Below are 23004 nucleotides of genomic sequence, written 5' to 3' on the forward strand. Positions count from 1 at the left end.
AGTCATCAATGTATCGGTAAAGGAGTTGTGGCAGGGGGCTCAGTTAGGCCTGGAACAAGGAATGTTCTACATACCCCATAAAAAGGCAAGCGTAGCTAGGACCCATGCGTGTACCCATTGCTGCACTTTGATTTGGAGAAAGTGAGATGAGTTCCCCCCCCAATCTTATCCACCTTTCCTGCATCTTTCTCCTCTTTTCTTCCCCCTTCCCCTCCCCCTCCACACCTACAGCTCATCCTCTGATGTTAGTTTCCCTGCTGTTTGACCTTTCACATCTTTTGTCCTCTCTGGCGACTGCCATTCACACTCTTTCTCCTTGGTATCTGTGGCCATTAGCACCCGGTTTCCCTGGGTTTCTGTGGCTATGACTCATCTTTCATTCTCACTCCACAGTATAAATATTTTCCACTTTCTCTGTCTTTTAGCTTTGACAAAGAGTCATCGGACTTGAAACGTTAGCTCTTTTCTCTCCCTACAGATGCTGCCCGACTTGCTGAGATTTTCCAGCATTTTCCCTTTTGTTTCAGATTCCAGCATCCGCAGTAATTTGCTTTTAAGCATGGGAAACACATGGGAATCAGCACAAGAGCCCAATGGTGATCTTTCTGAATGAAAATCCCTTCAGCCAATGGAGTCTCCCTTAAGTAGTCAGACATTCATTCTGTTTCCCTGTCTAATTCCTTTCAGGAGTTCAAATGTTTTGTCCAGCTGGGTGGATTATCTTCACCCCCCTCTCTCACCCCCCCCCCCCCCCCCCCCCCCCCCCCCCACAATGCCCCCCCCACACTCCACGGTTTGCTTTGCAGCGGTGGAGCCAGCCCACCATCGGCTGGTGGCAGGATCTTCTGCTCCCGCCTTTGTCAATGGGGTTTCCGTTGTACGCAACTCTCACCACCGTGAAACCGGCGCTGCGGGCTCGCCATTAGTGGGACCATAAGATTCCGGCTGAGGTATTTTCAAGCAATTTATGGTTTAATTTTCTTTATTTTGCCTTAGCTGAAAGCAGTACAAAGCAAAGGCGCGAGAGAAATCCATCAGAGTTTTGTTAAAATTAACAACTGAATTTCAATGTCAGCAAACTATAAACATGGAGACACAGAAAATAGGTGCAGGAGTAGGCCATTCGGCCCTTTGAGCCTGCTGATGAGCCATGGCTGATCCTGTAGCTCAAAATCATAGTCCCACAGTCTCCCCATACCCCTTGACAACCTATTTGGCCGAGAAATCTATTTCCTTCTGAAATATATTCAGTGACAGTCTCCACAACCTTCTTTGGTACAGTATTCCGCAGGTTCACCACCCACTGAGTGAAATAATTTCTCCTCATCTCAATCCTAAATGGTCTACCGTGTATCCTGAGCATGTGACCTCTGGTTCTAGCCCCCCCCCCCCCCCCCAGCCAGAGCAAGCAACATCCTTGCATTCAGTCGGTCCAGTCCTATTAGAATTTTAAACTGTTCAATTATATCCCCTCTCTAATTTTGTTAATTTTATTCGTTCATGGGATGTGGGCATGGCTGGCTAAGCCAGCAATTATTGTCCATCCAAGAACATTTAAGAGTCAGCTGCACTGCTCTGGATCTGGAGTCACATGTAGGACAGACAAGGTAAGGATGACAGTTTTCTCTCCCTAAAGGACATTAGTGAACCTGCTGGGCCTTTACGGCAATGGACAATGGTTTGATGGTCATCTTTAGACTGCTAATTCCAGATTTTGTTGACTTCAAATTTCACCACCTGCCATGGCGGGATTTGAACCCCAGTCTCCAGAGCATGACTCTGGCTCTCTGGATTAGTGGTTCAGTAATCTACCCAGTACTGCACCCCCAGGGCCATTCTAGTGAATACAAGCCCAGTCGATCCAATCTCTGCTCATATGACAATCCTGCCATCCTAGGAATCAGTTGAGTGAACCTTTGCTGTACTCCCTCCTGGACAAGAATATTCTTTCTTAGATAAGGAGAAGGTCCTGTACAGCTGCAATAAGACATCCTAACTCCTGTACTCTAGTCTTCTTAAAATGTTGACCAACGTACCATTTGCCTTCCAAACTGCTTGCTTTACCTACAAGATACTTTCAGTTGATGTACACCCAGGTCCCTTTGTGGGTCAACATTTTCTAATTACTACTCTGCTATTCTGTTTCTCCATCAGAAGTGGATAACTTCAGATTGATCTACGTGAAACTGCATCTGCCATGAATTGGCCCACTCACAACTTGCCCAAATCACCTCGAAACTTTTCAATATCCTCCTCACCACTCATATTCCCACCAAATTTTGTGTCGTCAGCAAACTTGGATATATTATATTGTTTCCTCATCCAAATCATTGATGCATATTGTGACTATTGGGACCCAAGCACAACTGCGTGACCCTACTGGTCACTTTGAAAAAGACCGACAAAAGATCCTACTCTGTTTCCTGTCTGCTAACCAACTCTCAATCCATACCAATCTATTATCCCTAATTCCACGTGATTTAATTTTGCACACCAATGTCTTACGCGGGTCTTTATCAAAAGTATTCTGAAAATTCAAATACACTACATCCACTGATTCACCCTTATCTAGCCTACCTGTTATGACCTCAAAGAGCGTCAGTAGCATTGTCAAACTTTACTTCCCTTTTGTAAATCCATGGTGATTTTGTCTAATCCTGCTGATATTTTCTAAGTGCCCTGTAACCACATCTTTTCTAATCATATGTCAAAATATTTATTGCGGACCTAATTGTTACTTTGTGATCTCTCACATAGATTGATAAAATACTTACATATTTACCCAACAATTTTATTAGTGGATTGTTTACAAGCCGCTCAAAAGAAATGGGAGGCATTGTATGGTGTTATAGTCTGCCCTGTCCCTTCCAATTCTATTATCTCCCATTTGATCCCATCATTATTTCATTCAGTTTTAGTCCATTTCGGCTTTCTTATTCCATTCCATCTACAAACATCTAAATGTTAAGTAGCATAAATTAAAATAATTAACTTTTGTTGCTAGGTTTCAGTTGTAACTTCCTTCTCACTCCATCTACTAATATGCAATGACTGAAATTAGTTTCCCCTTAGGTTAATAATACAAAACACAGCTTTTACCTTGAACTTGTTATAAATGAGGAAGATAAATAAAAGCAAAATATGAAGCAATTTGACTGAAGAGTACATTTGGAGTTCTATAGATTAGCCTGGTGTGTTTACCTCAGAATCTCTCAACTTTGTGATGTTAGACTGGCTTCCAATGTAATATTCAATTCCTTTATAAGCTCCCTCCAGGGTAGCACCTCGGACTAGGAGTATGATAAGAACCAAATAAGGGAATGTCGCAGTGAAATAAACCACCTGAAATGGAGAGTAAATTGTTAGATTTTCCTGCATTGCTGACACAACATTAACTGTATTGAATCCAACTGAGTGACAAACTAATAAAGCAGAGAATCAACCATAAATAATTGGAGGTCTAATGACTGACTGTTCTACAGACATATTTAACATTGAAATGAAATGAAAAATGAAATGAAATGAAAATGGCTTATTGTAACTCAATGAAGTTACTGTAAAAAGCCCCTGGTCGCCACATTCTGGTGCCTGGTACGGGAATTGAACCGTGCTGCTGGCCTGCCTTAAAAGCCAGCGATTTAGCCCAGTGTTCTAAACCAGCCCCGGTTGAATTATTGAATTAGATACTTAAATTGAACTTAAATTGAAACACGATATTTGGCTGGGCCTTGCTGTAAAAATTATATCTTAGTGACAGATATTAGGCTGGACTCACCATCAGCCGGATCCTCTGCTTCGCTGGCAGCACACTCACACCTGCAGATTTTCTGACGGTGCAGGGGTGCCCACAATGGGAAACCCCATTGGCGGGCCGGCGGGCCAAAGGATCCCGCTGCCGGCGGGGGCATGCCGCACCAGAAAACAGATGTGGCGGAATGGAGACTCCCGACCACCTATTTTAAAAAATGTTACCAATTAAGGGGCAACTTAGCGTGGCCAATCCACCTACCCTGCACATCTTTGGGTTGTGGAGGTGAGATCCACGCTGACACAGGGAAAATTTGCAAACTCCACACAGACAGTGACCCGGGGCCGGGATTGAACCCGGGTCCTTGGCTCCATGAAGCAGCACTGCCATCCACTGCGCCGCAGGGCCAGACGCTGACATTTGTGTGCAAATCAACCAGCAAATTCCAGGATAAAGAGCTGTTCGAAATCTCCCAAGCTAAGATCAATTTACCCGATTCTACTATTTGTCTTCCGAAATGCCTTCTTGCCTGTCGCCTCCTGCCTTATTGGATTTGCACATTTATTGCACATTAGAAATAGGACAAATTTTTATCTTATAATTAAGCACCTCTAGAACAATGTGACAATTTGTTAATCCAGTGCCAATGAATCTTCCTGACCCTGAAATAGAATAATTTGAACTGCGGAGTCTCTCCCTAGTTGATAAATTGTTCTCAGAAATGTAAAAACAATATTGGTGGGATTCTCCGTAACGCCAGCCATGTTTCTCGGTGTGGTGCCCTCCGCCGACAACGGGATCCTCCGTTCTGGCAGCCGGCCAATGGGGTTTCCTATTGTAGCCATCCCACGCCATCAGGAAACCCGCTGGCGCGGGTGCAGTGTTGCCGAAGTGGAGGATCTAGCCAACCGAGAATCCTGCAGATACATTTTTAAACTTTTTTGTTTTCTTAGTTCTCTGTCTTTCTCTTTCTTCTTTTTCCTTTAATACTATCTTTCAATGGGTGGTTAGCGCTGCTGCCTCACAACACCAGGGTTCGATTCCGGCCTTGAGTGTGACTGTTAGTGTGGTGTTTGCACTTTGTCCCCGTGTCTGCATAGGTTTCCTCCGGGTGCTCCAATTTTCTCCCACAGTCCAAAGATTTGCAGGTTACGTGGTTTGGCCATGCTAGATTGTTCTTTTGTGTCCAAAGGTGTGCAGGTTAGGTTGTGGGGAGTGGCCTCATGAGGATGCTGTATCAGAGGGTTGATGCAGATTCGATGGGTCGAATGGCCTCCTTCTCTACTGTAAGGATTCTATGCTTCTCTCACTTCCTTTATTTCTCATTTAATTCTGATTCAACACTCTGAATCATTCTCCGCCTTAGTTGACCCCGGAGATGTTTTCTCAATCTTAAATCGTACTGTTTGAGAGACGCATTTTTTTCTCCAAAATTCACAAAGGTGTCCTATTGCCTTTGGGATGCTGTCATCAGCTCACAATTCTCACAAGTTACAGCACAAAATTACTTTTGAGGCTTAGGGTGCAGAAATATATCTAATCAGTTCCTTCCCGCAGGAGAAAAATCTTCACATTCAATTCAGGCTTCCAAGGTTCATGAATTATGGATCTCCCCACTCCCAAACAGTCACTGTTAACATCGCCTATGAGATAAACCAGGCCACTTCACAAACGGTCTCTCAATTTGGGTTTTACAGAAATTATTACTTTGCCACTAAGTTTGACTCCAATCATCGCCAATCATGTTACCTTTCCTGAAGATTTGATTCCTTTAGATAAAGCAAACCCAACTATTATCCAGGCCAGAAGCAGACAGAGAGCCAAATACCAGACAACGTCCCCAGTCTCATCGATTGAGCTTGAACGCCGCAAAGCCACTTTACTAAATAAAATTAAAAAAAGAAAACATTTCATGTCAGGATACTGCTCATGACACAAAGTTTGGGTTTTAGACAATTATACATGATCTGAAAGATGAAGAATATCAGCACTCTTGTTAGAAGTGAAATGCAAGAAAATTAGGTTGAATTTGGTACTTTGTTCCTTCGTGTTTATGGCACGCAGGATCGAGAAGGAACCCAATGAATATAAGAATTGCGAGACAAGGAAAGGGCAATATCAAAGCAAAATACTGTGAATGCTGGAAATAAAAAGAGAAAACACTTGAAATACTCAGCAGGTCAGACAGCATCAGTGGAGAGAGAGACAGAGTTAATGGGATGAATTATTTGTCCACCAATTGATCCTTAAGTGGACAGTTAATGGAAACATAAAGGCCTTGTCCTGCCACCCCTCGCATCAACCCAGCTACTGTTGCCACATACAGAGCTTGGTCGCTCTGCAAGCATGAACCTCTCCTGGTGGCACTGCTACGCAAAAGAGACAGACCATCAGGTACAGGAGCAGAATTGGGCCATTCGACCATTCGAGTCTGCTCCGCCATTCAATCATGATTGATATGTTTCTCATCCCCATTCTCCTGCCTTCTCTCCATAACCCCTGATCCCCTTATTAATGAAGAACCAAGGGCAGCACGCTGACGCAATGGGTTAGCCCTGCTGCCTTACGGCGCCGAGGTCCCAGGTTCGATCCCAGCTGTGGGTCACTGTCCGTGTGGAGGTTGCACATTCTCCCCGTGTTTGGGTGGGTTTTACCCCCAGAACCCAAAGATGTGCAGGCTCGGTGGATTGGCCATGCTAAATTGCCCCTTAATTGGAAAAATGAATTGGGTACTCTAAATTTATAAAATGAAAATCAAGAACCTATCTATCTCTGTCTTAAAGACTCTCAGTGACTTGGCCTCCACAGCCTTCTGCGGCAGAGTTCCACAGATTCACCACCCTCTGGCTGAAGAAATTCCCCCTCATCTCGGTTTGAAAGGATTGTCCCTTCAGTCTGAGGCTGTGCCCTCGGATTCTAGACTCCCCTACCAGTAGAAATATTTTCTTCACATCCTTTGATCCCTGGTTGGCCAGAAGCACTCAGTTGGTGGGACCTCTGCCCCTGGGGTTCTGACCTGAGGGTAAGCCCTGCCGGAGGCCTCTCAACTGCCTAATTTGCTTTTGGTTCAATGGGCCTTTACCAAAGGTGACAACCCTCCTGCTGGCAGGTGAGACCCCTTCTTACATCACTGAAATTGGCTCTTCTACAATTGAATGTTAAACCAGAATGTGCTCTACTCACTGTTTGTTAGATGATCACACCAGTTTGCCCTGCTTCATTTTCTTTTTTTTTTCTTTTTTAATAAATTTAGAGTACCCAATTCATTTTTTCCAATTAAGGGGCAATTTAGCGTGGCCAATCCACCTATCCCGCACATAAGAACATAAGGACCAGGAGCAGGAGTAGGCCATCTGGCCCCTCGAGCCTGCTCCGCCATTCAATGAGATCATGGCTGATCTTTTGTGGACTCAGCTCCACTTTCCGGCCCGAACACCATAACCCTTAATCCCTTTATTCTTCAAAAAACTATCTATCTTTATCTTAAAAGCATTTAAAGAAGGAGCCTCAACTGCTTCACTGGGCAAGGAATTCCATAGATTCACAACCCTTTGGGTGAAGACGTTCCTCCTAAACTCAGTCATAAATCTACTTTCCCTTATTTTGAGTCTATGCCCCCTAGTTCTGCTGTCACCCGCCAGTAGAAACAACATGCCCGCATCTATCCTATCTATTCCCTTCATAATTTTATATGTTTCTATAAGATCCCACCGCATCCTTCTAAGTTCCAATTCTAATATACAGTTGCAGCATAACCACCCTAGTCTTAAACTCCATTCCTCGAGTAATGAAAGTCAAAACTCCATTTGCCTTCTTTATCACCTGTTGCACCTGTAAACCAACTTTTTAGGTTGTGGGGGTGAAACCCATGCAAACATGGGGAGAATGTGCAAATTCCACATGGACAGTCACCCAGAGCCGGGATCGAACCTGGGACTGCAGCGCCGTGAGGCAGCAGTGCTAACCACTGGCCCTGCTTCATTTTCTAGAATGAAATCCAAAACTGCGTCCTTCCTTGTTGGACTGATTCAGAAAGTTCTCCTGTGCACATGCAATAAATTCTTCTCCTTTCTTACCATTAATTCATATGATCTCAAAGAAATTTAGACGAGGAGATTTAGCGCGGAAACTTTGCAGACTTTGGCAGTGCCAGACTCAGACAGAAAACTGGTGTGTACCTCTCCAGTTGCACAGAGTATTCTTTAAAATATGGAGCCTCTTTGGGAAAAATAATGAGTGGGCGTGGTTTATGCCATTTCTCTGGTGAGCGGGGCCTGATAGAGCCAGCAACCAACGTCACAGAAATCAGGAAGGGTACCCCAATCAGCCCTGCAGCCTAATGGGCCTGAGCCCCCATCACGGTGGGCCCAAGGGCTCTTCCCCCACCCCGACAATCCTTTCCGGCATTCCCCTGTAGAAGCCAGGTATTTCTAATACACCTAATATAGGTAAAAGATGTTTAAGCGTAAATATTAAGCCCCAGTTTTAAATTAAGGATTAAAAAACACATATTCTGCAAATTCATTGACATAGTTTTAAAGTTACACCGAAGTCTGATAAAACAACACACTTTTCATTACATTTCTCCAAGGGCAAGGGCTGAATCCATGACAACAAGGTGGCAGGAGTAAAGGCTCTATTGTTCTCATTTCACGCCACGCGTGATAACAGCCTGAACCACATTCCATAACTTATACAGGCTGAAACATTTTAGACTATTGATGGATTTTTAAAATGGACAGTTTATAAAACATCGAATCAAATATATTTGATACCAACATTCTCAAAACATAACAATTTCATAGAAGCAGCATAATTCACTTTACTAGACGTCTTTGGTTCTAATATGGACTATGACCTCTGGTTATTTCCTTTCTACTCACAGAATATCCTGCATCCGGTCAGTGATCTGCTTTCTCCTGTCACGCTGGAGGCAATATGCCATTTGGGAATCACAGTCGGTGAAATGCCTGTCTCTGCCCCAAACTATCAAATTCCCTGTGACTACTGCATTTTAAATGGGACATTCATCCCATTAACATTCCCAAAAGGAAGCTGCGAGTAAAGCTCTGCATATTAAAAGTGTAGCTATCTGTAGCAATTTACTTACTCCCAGTATTGCTCACTTGGGCCCAGGTGAGGAAAAGTGATTTCTGATCCATTTGGACAAGTTTCATTGTTTACATACAGCCATGTTTTATTCACGATTTCAAAATATCCATTATCCAGAGTGAGATTGCAGAGTGGATCTAGAAAATGGGGAATTTGAAACACAGAAAGATTTGAATTTATATAATCGCTGGTATCCCAGAGTGCTCTCCAATTCAGTACCTTTGGAGAACAAAACATAGAGAACGTAGAACATACAGTGCAGAAGGAGGCCATTTGGCCTATCGAGTGTGCACCGACCCATTTAAGCCCCACTTCCACCCTATCCCTGTAACCCAATAACCCCTCTTAACCTTTTTGGGCACTAAGGGCAATTTATCATGGCCAATCCACCTAACCTGGACTGTGGGAGGAAACTGAAGCACCCGGAGGAAACCCACGCACACGGGGAGGATGTGCAGACTCTGCACAGACAGTGACCCAGCAGGGAATTGAACCTGAGACCCTACCGCTGTAAGCCACAGTGCTATCCACTGTGCTAACCTGCCTCGTCACTTCTCTAATGTGTTTATTCACCTCCCCTCTGAGCCTTCTGTATTCCACTTTGTTCTGAACTGTATTTTCTACTGACGACTGCCATGAGCACACCTTTTCTTCCTTATCTTCATTTCTATCTGCTTTTGCAACCAGGGAACTCTGGATTTGTTTGCCCTACCTTTCCCTTTTAAGGGAATATACCTTGAAAGTATTGAGATCATTTCTGTTTTGAAGGTAGCCCATTGTTCAGCGACAGGTTTTCCTGCCAACCTTTTGTTCCAGTCTATCCAGCTGAGCTCTGTTCTTGCTCTGTTGAAGTCAGCTCTCTTGCAGTTAACTATTTTTACTCTGGATTGTCTATTTTATTTTTCTCTCATCATGTTAAACCTTACCATACAACGATTGCTGTCGCCAAAAGGTTCCCCCGAATGTTCTCGGTTCCATTTATTAAACACAGGTCAGGTTGGAGTGGGTGTGAGGAGTGTGTATTTTAATGAAGAGTACAGAAGGAAATAAAATAGGTTGCTCTGCAGTCAATAGGTTAACTAATGAGTTTCTTAAAAGTATAAGTGGCTGTTCTGTCCAGGCATTGTAATTCTGTACACCAGAGTCAATTGAGCATACCTGGTGCACCAGTGTTAATGACAGAGAATATGACTGATGATGTACTTTCTTTTTTTTTAAATTTTAGTGTACCCAATTAATTTTTTCCAATTAAGGGGCAATTTAGTGTGGCCAATCCACCTAGCCTGCACATCTTTGGGTTGTGGGGGCAAAACCTTTGCAAACACAGGGAGAATGTGCAAACTCCACACGGGCAGTGACCCAGAGCCGGGATTGAACCTGGGACCTTGGCGCCGTGAGGCTGCAGGGCTAACCCACTGCGCCACCGTGCTGCCCTGATGATGCACTTTCAACATTAACAAACCATTTCAACATGGCAGCACTTGTTTGCATGGTCTTCAAAAGCAGACAACAGCCAACCTGCTAATTTTGCAGAACTGGGGTCACCCACATCCCTATTCAATATATTAAAAGTCAGATATCACCCCTAATCTATCTGTTCAATATTACTGTATTGGAATCGGGCAATCCGCAATTCCAAAATTGCACAATAATTTTCAGATGGTAATTAAAGAAGATTATCTACATGGTGTGCATGATAGAGAGTGCTAAGGAGAATATAAACACAATACTATTCATATAGGTATCATGTTGAATGAATTTCTATTTATTTCAACTTTTGTGGGGCAGGAAAGAAGGAGGAAATATAATGATTGGAGAGGGGATTGAGAGGGAGATGCCTTGGCTGATATAGATGTTGAAGATGATAGTCTAGGTGAAACTGAGAGATATTGAAACCCGATTGCTGAGTTTTTAAAAATTAATTTATGGGATGTGGGCATCGCTGACTAGGCCAACATTTATTGCCCATCCCTCGTTTCTCTTCAGAAGGTGGTGGTGAGCTGCCTTCTTGAACCGCTGCAGTCCCTGAGGTGTAGGTACACCCACTGTGCTGTCAGGGTGGTGAAGAGAGAATCTGATGTGAAAGAAAACCTTGTTGAAGAGTTTCCTTCTGGGTTCTGAGGTAATTTTGAAAAATGAAATAGTTCATTGACTTGGTATTTTGCCAACCCTCTTTTGTGACAAAGTGGAAAAACCTCAATCGGGAAGGCACCAAACACATGGAGCGAAATTGTTGGGGACGTGCATAGGTGAAGTTGGGCTGTTGGAGGGAACACTCCAAACAATCCACCTACCCAACCCTTCAGGCACCACCTGTCTTGCAGGTGGCAGAGGATACAGATTGTGCATTGGACTTAGCAACCATCTCAAAACCCAATTGAACTATAGTGGAGCCAATCATCCTCGATCGTGAGGGACTGCAAAGAAGACTATGAAAAGCTTCTCTCTCAATTGTCCACTGTGACCCACAGATCTGATCAGTCTGTGCCAACCACATGATTTTTAAGATATTGTCGAGCACACAGTAAGCAGGAACAAGTCACTGAGTTTCCTAACACTTGAAGTGGAAATCCCTGTCTCCCTGCTCGTAAGCCCATCCCCCTAAATCAGCACAAGGAGAATGCAACTTACTCGAACCATCTTGGGTCTGCTCTCACCTTCTGAGTGTAAATGATATTGTCTTTCATATAGACACAGCAACTCCTCATAATTTTGCAAGTGTCTATCCTTAAGTTGAGATTTAGATAAATGTTCTGTAATACATGCGTAAAATTAGTAGAAAACTCTATCTGGCAGTAGTTCGAGCTACTGCACAAATACGAAGCTTCCGGAAGATCTTATTCAGTCTCTGAAAGTGATGAATAGTCGGTCTCCATACTCTACCCAATAGACATTCAGACAGTACCTTTGGGAGTCTTGCTACACGTTTCATCTGCACCCCACCAGCTGAAGCAGTCTGTCCACGGCAGAGGGAATTGGAAGGAGGCGAACAAGTAGTACAGGCTGTAGGCGATGATGCAGTTGTAGTAAATGGTCACAAGTGTTGACACAAGGACCATGGTAATGCCCACACCTTTCAATGGATTGAGAAAGCAATGTAAATTAGAAGGTATTCTCTTGAATTAATTGTATGTATTCAGCTGGTCAGACAAACATATTTTGTTTCTTTACAATTATTCTACTTGTCTAGAACTCAGCGAGAAGGAAAAGAGTGACAAATTGAATTGAGGATGAGGGCGGGGAGCCAGTGTGAACTGAGAGAGCAGGAGGAGAGCATCTCAGTGAAGGAGTGGGAAGCTGGATGGTGTATGGAGTCTTTGTGATTTGTGGGGAGGGAGTTGGATGGTGTACAGAGCTCACGCTATTTTCTACATTTAAATAATACACCAGATTATCTCACAGCTTTACGAAATTGCAAAGCAACATAGTTAACTGAGTCTCAGTTCACAGCACTCCTGTCTCGGAATCAGCGAGTTGTGGTTGAGCATAAAAATATAGACAGACTTTCCGATGCAGTAGCATGAGATTGCTGCAATATTGGAGGTCTTTTTTTTGGGTAAGACATTAAACTGAGGCCTATATTCACTCAGTTGGATGCAACAGATCTCAGGGCACTACTTCAGATATCAGGAGAGTTATCCCGGACATCCTCGCCAATATTTATCCCAAAGTAAACGTCACGTAAAAAGATTATCCAATTATTACCACATTACTGTTTGTGGGAGCTGGTTGTATGCAAGCTGACTGCTCTGTTTCCAACATTACACTTCACAAGTGCTTCAATAGCTGAAATCAAAAGTTTTGAATTCAGCATAATTTAGATGTTGCAGTGTCACAAATGCAAAGCGATCCAAACAAATATTATTTGTAAAAATGAGAGTCAAGAGAAATACCCTGCAGTTTTTCTGAACTTGGAGAGGAAAGCAGCTTCCAATATCAATGGAAATAATGATCATAGAATTGATCTCAGGATGTTATTCAGAGGAATCAGCCACCATTCAGTCACAGCATCTGTCTAATCTGCTGAGCCTATTTTGCCAGATCTGCTGTTTACGCAGCATTTTCTGTTTTCATTTCAGATTTCCAGCATCTGCAGTGTTGTACATTTGTCTGCCTATTGATTGCACTCAGACATTTTGACATTAGCACAGAATGATGCTCCAGGGTCTCCAGTCTTATAAGTCAAAACCTTGAATTTATATAGTGTGGTATTTTTAATAGGATAGGCTTGCAGACTTCCAAGGTACAAACAAACAAGAACTTTATTCGAAAGGTGTTTTCTCACAGGCCGCTAGAATAGGCCAATTGTTAGCCTGCCCAAATTGACGATGGCATCATCAGTATGTCACTTGATTTAACTCTTAGCGTGACCTTGTTCCAAGTAGGGACAAACATGAATACACAACCTTTAACTTCATAAAGGAGAAGAATGGGGGGGGGGGGGGGGGGGGGGGGGGGGGGGGATCTCATAGAAACGTCTGTGCTGCTCTAATCATGATCTATTAACTGGGAGTGACTAACCTGTTCTGAGTTATCCTAAAAGTCCGTAAAACCATAAGAAGTAGCAGCAGAAGTAGGCCATCCGGCCCTTCGAGTACGTTCTGCTATTCAATGAGACCATGACGGATCCGCAGTCATAATCCTCAACTCCTTATCACCATAACCCTTGATTCTCTTACTGATTAAAAACCTGCCAACCTCAGTCTTGAATAGACCTCATGACTCAGCCTCTACAGCCCTCTGTAGTAAAGAATTTCACAGATGCACTACCTTCAGACAAAATTTCTCCTCATCTCTGTATTAAATCGTGACCCCTTACTCTGAGATCAGGCCCTCTGGTCCTAGACTCTCAGCATGTACCCTGTCAAGCCCCCTGAGAATCCTAGATGTCGCAGCAAGGTCTCCTCTCTTTCTTCTAAACCCCAATGATTAAAGCCCAATCTACGCAACCTCCCCTCGTAAGAAAATCCCTCCATATCCAGGAGTAACCTCGTGAACCTAGAATTTGGCTCCAACTCCACCTACAAGTCTGCTGATGACACAACCGTAGTGGGTCGGATCTCGAACAATGATGAGTCAGAATACAGGAGGGAAAGAGAGAATTAAGCGGAGTCGTGGAACAACAACAATCTCTCCCTCAATGTCAGCAAGACTAAAGAGCCTGTCATTGACTTCAGGAAACAAAGCACTGTATTCACCCGTGGCTGCACCAGCAACGCTGAGGTGGAGATAGTTAACAGCTTCAAATTCCTGAGTGTGCACATCACCAACAATCTGTCCTGGTCCACCCACATTGACGCTACAACAAAGAAAGCACAACAGTGCCTATACTTTCTCAGGAAACTAAGGAAATTCAGCATGTCCACATTGACTCTTACCAACTTTTACAGATAAACCATAGAAAGCATCCTTACTGGCTATATCGCAGCCTGGCATGGCAACAGCTCGGCCCAAGACCGTAAGAAACTACATAGAGTTGTGAACACAGCCCAGTCCATCACATGAACCTGCCTACCATCCATTGACTCTACACCTCCCGCTGCCTTGGAAAAGAGGGCAGCATAATCAAAGACCCCTCCCACCAGGCTTATTCACTTTTCCAACTTCTTCCATTGGGCAGGAGATACAAAGGTCTGAGAACACGCAGTCACAGCCTTTTCCCCGCTGTTACCAGACTCCTAAATGACTCCCTTATGGACTGAACTGATCTCTTCACACATCTTCTCTACTACACTCCTTTACTTCACCTGATACCTGTGCCTATGTATTTACATTCTGTATTTAATGTTTGCCCTGTGTATTTTCTTTTAATGTATGGAATGAACTGTCTGAACTGTACGCAGAACAATACGTTTCACTGTACCTCGGAACACGTGAAAATAAACAAATCCAATCCAATGTTAAACTAACTGGCAGAGAGTTACCCATTTGTTGTCTCCCTTTCTTTTTGAATAAGGATGTCCTCTTGGCAATTTTTCAATCCTCTGGGACTTTTTCAGAATTTAAGGATTCTTGGAAGATTATTACCAGTGCATCCATTATCTCTGTAGTCACTTCCTTTAATATCCTGGAATGCAACCCATCAGGTCCAGGGGCCGATCGTCCTTCAGCTCCATTAGTTCCCGAATATTTCTTCTCCAGTGATAGTTATTGGGCACGATATAAACAAATTGCAACAAAGTGCATGATGCGTGCGTTTAGCCGGGTGTTTCCTGGCGCTCACAGCACCAAGAAAGGGGATTTTGTTGCAATCCGGAGCCTCGGTGGGGAAAGCCCTGCCAAAGTCGCGCTTATTCCCGTTTCCTGCACTGAGGAGCTCGCCAGAACACCTCAGTGCTGGAAGAGATCAGGCCGTACTTTTAAATGGCATCCCGATCTCTCGACCCACTCCCCCCCTCAATAATATCAGACTATTTGGAAGCACAGACAGGAAGGTAAGGGAGGTGGTGTAGCCCTGATATTTAAGTATGACATCAGGGCAGGGCAATGGGATGGAGAGGAATACCTTAGAGGAGGGGGGACCTCTGATGGATACAGGTGAACAAGCAGGAGGAACCCCACCCACCTGGTCAGGATGTCACTTAGGTTTCACCTCACTGACAATTTGGCACATGGCACTGCCCACCCTTGCTATGGGAAAAATCCCAATGGACAGCGGGGGGAGTCCCTTAAGTTCCCATTAATTGGAACGAGCAGGCCACTGGGTACCCCGCCCCCACTGCCGGTTTAATGCCCGTGCGAGTGGGTAGGCGATCGGCACACTGCACTGCCACGGTGCCAAATATTACATTCCCCATATCTCCCAAATCACTCTTGGCCGAGATTAAAATCCTGGCCTAAACTTCAGACAGAGTTTTACAGGTGTAGAGCGTAAAATCGGACTACATTTGAAATATGGAAAACAAATGTTTTACTTTGTGTACATCACTTCACTGCCTTCGCAAAAGTGGACAAAGAAAAGCGGTGAAACAGCACTTCAGTAAGGCTCACTTAAATCTCCAAAATATAAATCAAAATATATCCAAAGTATAAATGTGAATTAAATCTGTATTAATTCAACTTGTGTTGCTAAAAAAACATTAACCTTGGAGAATTGGCACGGCTTTCCACACTGCAACAGGTCCCAGGCTGGCAAACTGCCCGAAAGAACATTCCAGGAAAAACAGGGGCATCCCAGCAAGTGCCAACATGATTACGTAGGGAATAAGAAATGCACCTGGAAAATATAGTAACGTTTAGAAAGATTGTATGGATGATCAGGCTCATTGATACAGATTGAGACTGAACATCAAACAATTAAATGGACTTTTTCATTTTAACACAGGAACTAATTATTGACATTAACAGAAAACATTTATTGCAGACTGTATTCAGCATCTAAATATAAAACAACTACAATGAACATTCAGGCTCTTATCCTATTGCTTCACTCCCAACACTCCAGAGATGGATTCTCCGTTTCTGACACTAAGTGTTGACGCCGGCACAGTATACGTGAACTTCCACAACAGCAAAACTAATGCCGCACCTGAACTGATTCTACTACTGTTGAGTGGCTAGCACCAGCGCCATGTGGAACACAATCGATTCCAATGAGAAACGGTGCCGGTTTCACGATTCACACTCAGGAGGCTGACAAGCTGCAGCCGCATATAGACACTGTACTCCCTACACACACCAACCCAGCCAACAAGATGGCAGCAAAATGTGCAGGCCAATGCTTCCCGTATGCCGAGCTGGAGACCCTCCTGGACGCGGTGGAGGACAGGCGCATGGCCCTGTACCCCGGCCTGGGAAGGACACCATTCACCGTGCCTGTGCACAAGTAACAGAGGCGGTGGGCGCTATGGGCAACTCCATCTGGACTCGCCAGCAGTCCTGGAAAAATCTGCATGACCTCCTCAGGGTGGCCAGGGTGAGTAGGCAGCACTCTGCCCTGGCAGTATTCCCCTTCCCACACACCTGTAATCTTACCCCTCCACGCCGGAGGATGGCAGGACCCTCACCACATGCCGGCACCCATACTGGCTGCCATGGCCGGATGTCCTGGCCACTGAGGCAACCAGCACCCCTCCTCCCGCCTGCCAGGAGAAGGGCGGCCACAACCCCCGGGAACGGGGGAACAGCCAGACTTGCAGCACCTCATCATGATGTAGCAGAGGGGACTGGATGTGGTTGGGGGCCCAAAGGAAAGGGGGGTCGCCGGGGTGGTGTTCGGCCGCGGGCGAGGAAGTGAGAGCCCACTGAGTTGCGATTCCCCATGACACATGTATCAATCCTACCAATACCACCCGCACACCATGATAACCCCCACGACACCCTCACCCCCACACCATCCTCACCCCCACCGTCACCCTCACCTCCACACCACCCGCACTCCCTCGCACCATCCTCACCCCCACCTTCACCCTCACCTCCACACCACCCGCACTCCCTCGACCCCCGGCCCGCGGTCTAATCATACATCTTGATTTGTCTCTTGCAGGACCTGCTGTGACGGGGCGTGTCCATCTGGTGCCCCCCCCCCCCCCCCCCCCTCCCGCCCCACGCCAGTGCCACAACCGGAGCCCCCAGTGAGCCGGGCACTGACGCGGAGAGCAGCTCAGTCACCAGACCTCCACCCGAGACGCAGGATACCCCGGAGCTCGAGTCTGAGGATGACATTGACTTCCCTTCTCAGCTGCCTCCACCATCACCTCGGTTGGGCACTTTAGTGACAAGGTTCCTGGGACACTATTTGGTGCGCACCACACAGCTGAACTGGTTCATCAGGTGGAGGTTGGAACACCCGAAGGGGCGGAGGGTCTGAGGGCGAGTCGATACCAGATACGAGGTGCCGTCCAGATGGGTTTTGGACTTCTAGAACGGACAGTCTCATCTACAGTGGAGACAGTAAGAGGTCTCACAACACCAGGGTAAAGTCCAACAGGTTTGTTTCAAACACTAGCTTTCGGAGCACTGCTCCTTCCTCAGGTGAATGAAGAGGTATGTTCCAGAAACATTTATAGAGACAAAGTCAGAGATGCCAGACAATGCTTGGAATGCGAGCATTTGTGGGTAATCAAATCATTACAGATCCAGAGATAGGGGGTTCATGTCGCATTACATTCACCCCCCAACATCTGGCCTGGGCTTGCAAAATCCTACCAACTGTCCTGGCTTGAGACAATTCACACCTCTTTAACCTGGGATTACCCCTATCTCTGGATCTGTAAGGATTTGATTACCTGCAAATGCTCGCATTCCAAGCATTGTCTGGCATCTCTGACTTTGTCTATATCTATGTTTCTGGAACATACCTCGCCATTCACCTCGGGAAGGAGCAGTGCTCCAAAAGCTCGTGTTTGAAACAAACCTGTTGGACTTTAACCTGGTGTTGTAAGACTTCTTACTGTGCTCACCCCAGTCCAACGCCGGCATCTCCACATCATGGCTACAGTAGAGATGCAGTCGTAGAGCCAGGGACTACATGAGGGGTTGTCGGCAAGAATCCAGTGTCTGCAGATGCAGTTGGAGGAGTCCAATCGTGTGCAGGAGCAGGAAGTGGTACCGACCATGCATACCCACCGAGGCCAACACCGCACTGGTGGCATCCACGGTGGAGGCATTGGGGGGGGGGGGGGGGAGGGCGACGATGTTGGGTGTGGATCAGCATGTCCAAGGTCTGGGGCATTCTGTGCAGGCGCTGGCTGAGACCCAGCACAGTGTTGCCGCTTCACCAGCAACCTTGTGCCAGTGCCACCTGGAAATTGCAGTGGCGCTCCTGAGCGTGGCCCAGTCACAGCAGGCCATGGCTGGGAACGTTGGCAGCATTGCCCAGGGCCCTGTTTCATCTTGTGGGCAGTGGGCGTAACAGGATGGTACCACGCCACCTGGTACACCCAAGCAGCAGCCAGGCCCATCCAGGCCCAAGTGCCCCAGAAGATGCCTGTCAACAGGGACCCAGGTCACAGGATGGAAATCACAGCAGGCTGCCCACACTCCTGCTGTACCACCTGAGGATCCACCAAGATGTAGCGTTAAGGTCCGTAAGGCCAGAAAGTTAGACAGTAGTTAAGTTTGCACTAGTGCAGGGCTCAGTTTAGTTATAGGGGCTAAGGCACAAATCTGTATATACATTGTCACACTGTTTACACTGTTTCAATGTGTCTTGGTGCTCTGTCAGATTGGTGTGAGGGGTGGGCTTGTCTGGGCTGGCCAGAGAGGGGTGGGAACATGGGCGGCTGTTGTGGATGGCCTGGGCTCCCTACCCTTACCTTCTCCCCTCCTTCCCACCCCCCAACTGTCCCCATCACCCCAGGGATTTGTTGGGTCCATGTGATGGAATAGCCAGCTCACATACAGGGATCACCTATGTGGTCGGTGGAAAATGCTGGGTATCTCGAACATGTCAGGAATCGCCAAGTGGGTCTGGATGAAGGCATCGTGCACACTGCCCAGGTATTGGGTGCAGGCGTGTATGACGCACAGCTAATGGTCACACATCAGCTGCACGTTCATCGAGTGGAAACCCTTTCAGTTTGTGCAGAGCACCTGTCATCTGCAGGTGGTCATACGGGGACATGCACCCCGCCGATCACCCCGTGGGCCTGGGGCATCCCGTCGATGGTGGCGAACCCCTCTGTTTGGGCATCCTGGTGGACTTGCTCCATGTCGCCATATTGAAATGGATGTATTGAGTCACCTTGGCAGATAGGCACCTGTGCACCAAAGTCTGTGAGATCCCGGAAAGGTCCCCCCTCAGTGCCTGGAAGGACCCGGACACGGGCAGCGGGTGTCTTCCCCAATAACCCCGCGGGGCCAGCTGCGTCATGATCTGGCAGATATGTCGCACTGTCTCCCTGCTCAGCCAGAGTCTTCAGCGGCATGCCCGGTCCGGCAGATCCTCAAATGGCAGTCCCTGCTGGTACACATGAGACCACATGTGGCGTCTCCTCGGCACCTCCTCGGTTTGTTGGGTGGCCAGCTCTACATCCTGGCCAGCTGCCTCCTGTCCCTCTGCGGCACGCGCTGCTGTTGCCTGCTCCGCTGCTGCAGCGTCCTCCTCCTCGAGCAGCGCCAGCTCTTGCAGCCGCAGTGCATCCCCAGGGCTGCCACAACCAGCAGAAAGGCCACCATTGCTGGTTGAATTCCAATATCTATTGTCTGCAGGGGGCGAATGTCCGACATGTTATCATGGTACATATCCTGGTGCCCAAACAGGTCTAATGGGCTATATGGTGGCCCCAGCTGGCGCTTCAGGCTCTGCCCCACATTCCCCCCCCCAATCCCTGCACCCCAAGGCCCCATCATTGCCCGGCACCATGAGGGCCTCTGGCCCTGCAGCCTTTTCCCTGAAGCAGGGTTACTGTCGGTTGGCTCTGCCCTTGCCAGCGGTATGCTCCATGGCCCTGGGTGGGACGGCCTCAGCACATCTCCTGAAGGCCCTCCCCGATGGCCCGCCCCTGATGGGCCGAGTTCTCGACCGCGCGGTTAACTTGTGGTCTCAGCTGTTGGGAATCCGGCGTGGCGGCTGTGGACTGTGTCCAGCACTGCCATTGTCAAGCGGAAGCCTTACTGGCGACCGGTTGGGCTGCTGCGAGGGCTTTGGGGCCTGGTGAGGGTGGGGACAGGGGGTGGCCAGGGGGACACTATCTGGAAAGTCAGATCCATGCAGTGCCGGCACCATGTTGTATGGCGCGACGGCTGCAGGTTGTCGCCAAGCGCATACGCGGCCATGGACCCGGACATTCTCTGGCCGTTTATTTCATGGAGGCCGGGAGGTTTACGTAGTGTGGCTGCTCGCCCGCCACCGATTGCAGGTTCGGTAAGGGTGGGGGGGGGGGGCACCGATTTTTTTCCCACATATTTTTGCCACTGATCCTGCGCACTTAGCCTCAGAATCGGAAAATCTGGCCCCTCAAGCCTTAATGTTTTGCCAGGAAATTAAGGTTTGAAAGCATTTAAGAGATTATTACAATAACAAAATTAACCTTTACTTCAGGTAAACAGCCAAGTAAGTTCAAATCTCCAGGCAGTGTAATTAACAACTTAGTGAAAAGAAAAAGTATTTCCATTATTTGGCAATGGAAAACTTGAATCTTTAATACATGAGATGTTTTTTTTCCCCTTTGGATGTGATTAAGAAAGACTAAAATGCTACAGACACTAACCTGCCTGGATTTGTAAATGTCCTTTAAGTCACGTTTACCTTGACAGGGTTATCATTATATTCTTATGAGATACATTTCAGTTCGTAAGTGTGTCACGGACCACAGGAAATTAATTTCACATTCTTTCCAAGTGAGGTAACGAGACAGGTAGTCAAACTTCACGTAGCACAATCCAATCAGAAATTGAATATTAGTCAGCACTACATGCAGTGATCTATATTGCGGGCAGGTATCTGTGACCTGAAGTATCGTGTGGGAAGGACAATTGATGGGAAAGGTTTTCATGACAATTTCTAGGAACCTTCCCATCGTTTGCACATCCTCAGCGAAATCAAGGACGCGGAAGCCTGATCTGGAGGAATGTAGGCAACACAGCTCGTTTTCTTTCGGTAATTATACAGTTACAAACATCCTGTAACCCGATTCCAAAGGGCGGGTCTTGGTTCTAATGTTGGAGGAGTTTCTCAGCAACTATTTCTTGTTGCACAAGAAACGCGCGAATTAAAAACCGATTAAAGATCCTGATGAATAAAATAAATGGTGGAAAGGTCTGTGCACCATCCCATTAGTTGTCCCTGAGACAGTGCATGGACCAAGCCGGCAGAAATTGATACTTCCCCCTAATTGCCAAGAAAATTGAGTAAACGATTGAAATTAATCAGGGTAATTGTCCACCTTGTAAATTTCGGCCTCTGCAACATCGAACGTGACCAGTAACACCCTTCATATTTTTGTCGGTATAACTCAGGAAGGGATTGGTGGATTAATTTCTTTATTGATTTTCTCTTTACCTCATGCGGATGGTTCATAAACCCTCACTAGAATGTCAAGGCCGTGCACAGTCTAAAGCTGCACTTCCTTAGATCAACATGGTTCAAACGTACATTATTTATCTCGTACAATAAAGGGTTCCCTGGTTCATTGAATTTAATGTTCTTTCATAATTCAATAAATAGTTCCCTTTAATTTCTGTCTTTTTCTCCCCTGCACTTTGAATTTACTAAGTACCTCCTCCATTTTTGTAAGCCAGGTAAGGGAATCTCCAGACGTTGCCCAGACCTACAGCATAACCGATCATTGACAGCAAGTAGTCAGTCTTCGAGGACCAGTTGCCCCGCTCCACATTCTCGTCACTTTCATCCACCTGTTCATCGGTGACAGCCTGGGGGGGGGGGGGGGGGGGGGGGAGAGAGAGAGAGAGAGAGAGAGAGGGAATGACTGACTCAGAAATGAGACTCAGAAATGAGACTTTCTCAGACAATAACTCAAACATAAACGTGTTTACCCACTACAGAAACATTCTCCATTCAGCAGTAATTGGTTTGCAGTTTGAACCACCCTGAACAGCACAGAGAGACTCTGTGATTCACAACAACCAAAATCTGCAATCGTCAAAACGTCTCAGGATTTGATGTAAGTTTACTATTTACTCACTGTGTCCTCTGGAAGATGATTATTCTTTGAGAGTCCAGGTAAAGCTATCCCACTCTTTTCCATTTTTGGACAATGATGAATGATTCTTCTGTATATGGGGGGTGAGATGGAAAACCCGGGAGTTTTATTGTCCAAAGATCTTGCTTTGTATTGCTCAGGGACTCTTGTTAATGTTTCAGTCAACTCCACAACAGGTAATGACTCTTGCAGTCAAATCCTAGTTCCTTATATGTAATTTAATAGGGGAGTATCTCTATTTACTCAGCTCATGATGACATCCAAGTTCCAAGTATATTTTTACTATTAAGATTGATTTGCCTGCTGTAAATGATCAATTGTCGGGTATTTGTTTGAGTTCCAGAACAGTCAGGACCAAGTGTAGTTATGCTGTTTTACAAGTTTTGCAAAGTTAACTTTTTAAAGGGAAAGCATCAAGTGTACCTGCTGCAATCACAGTGCAGCCAAAGCAAAACTATTTGCTTTAAAAAAAAAGGCAATAGAAACTGAAAGGAAATCCATTGCTGCCTGAGTTCTTTGTAAACTTCAATTTTTTTTCAT

At 46.1% G+C, this 23004-nt stretch overlaps 1 protein-coding gene across 1 annotated transcript in view; it reads right to left on the bottom strand.

Annotated features, from left to right (window-relative positions):
* LOC119952047 (sodium- and chloride-dependent neutral and basic amino acid transporter B(0+)-like) overlaps positions 1–22640 on the bottom strand; it is a 43904-nt gene extending 21264 nt beyond the window's left edge. The window contains exons 1-7 of the mRNA XM_038775541.1: positions 22447–22640; positions 22021–22174; positions 15945–16076; positions 11766–11933; positions 8859–8997; positions 5498–5630; positions 3202–3342 (exon numbers count right to left, since the gene is read on the bottom strand). Of these exons, the coding sequence (XP_038631469.1) occupies positions 3202–3342; positions 5498–5630; positions 8859–8997; positions 11766–11933; positions 15945–16076; positions 22021–22174; positions 22447–22509 (930 nt within the window). The 5' untranslated portion in view covers positions 22510–22640. The remainder of the gene's footprint in view (positions 1–3201; positions 3343–5497; positions 5631–8858; positions 8998–11765; positions 11934–15944; positions 16077–22020; positions 22175–22446) is intronic.
* Between the last annotated feature and the right edge of the window lie 364 nt (positions 22641–23004).

Source organism: Scyliorhinus canicula, chromosome 17 (genome assembly GCF_902713615.1).
Source record: "Scyliorhinus canicula chromosome 17, sScyCan1.1, whole genome shotgun sequence".
Classification (NCBI taxonomy): Eukaryota; Metazoa; Chordata; class Chondrichthyes; order Carcharhiniformes; family Scyliorhinidae; genus Scyliorhinus; species Scyliorhinus canicula.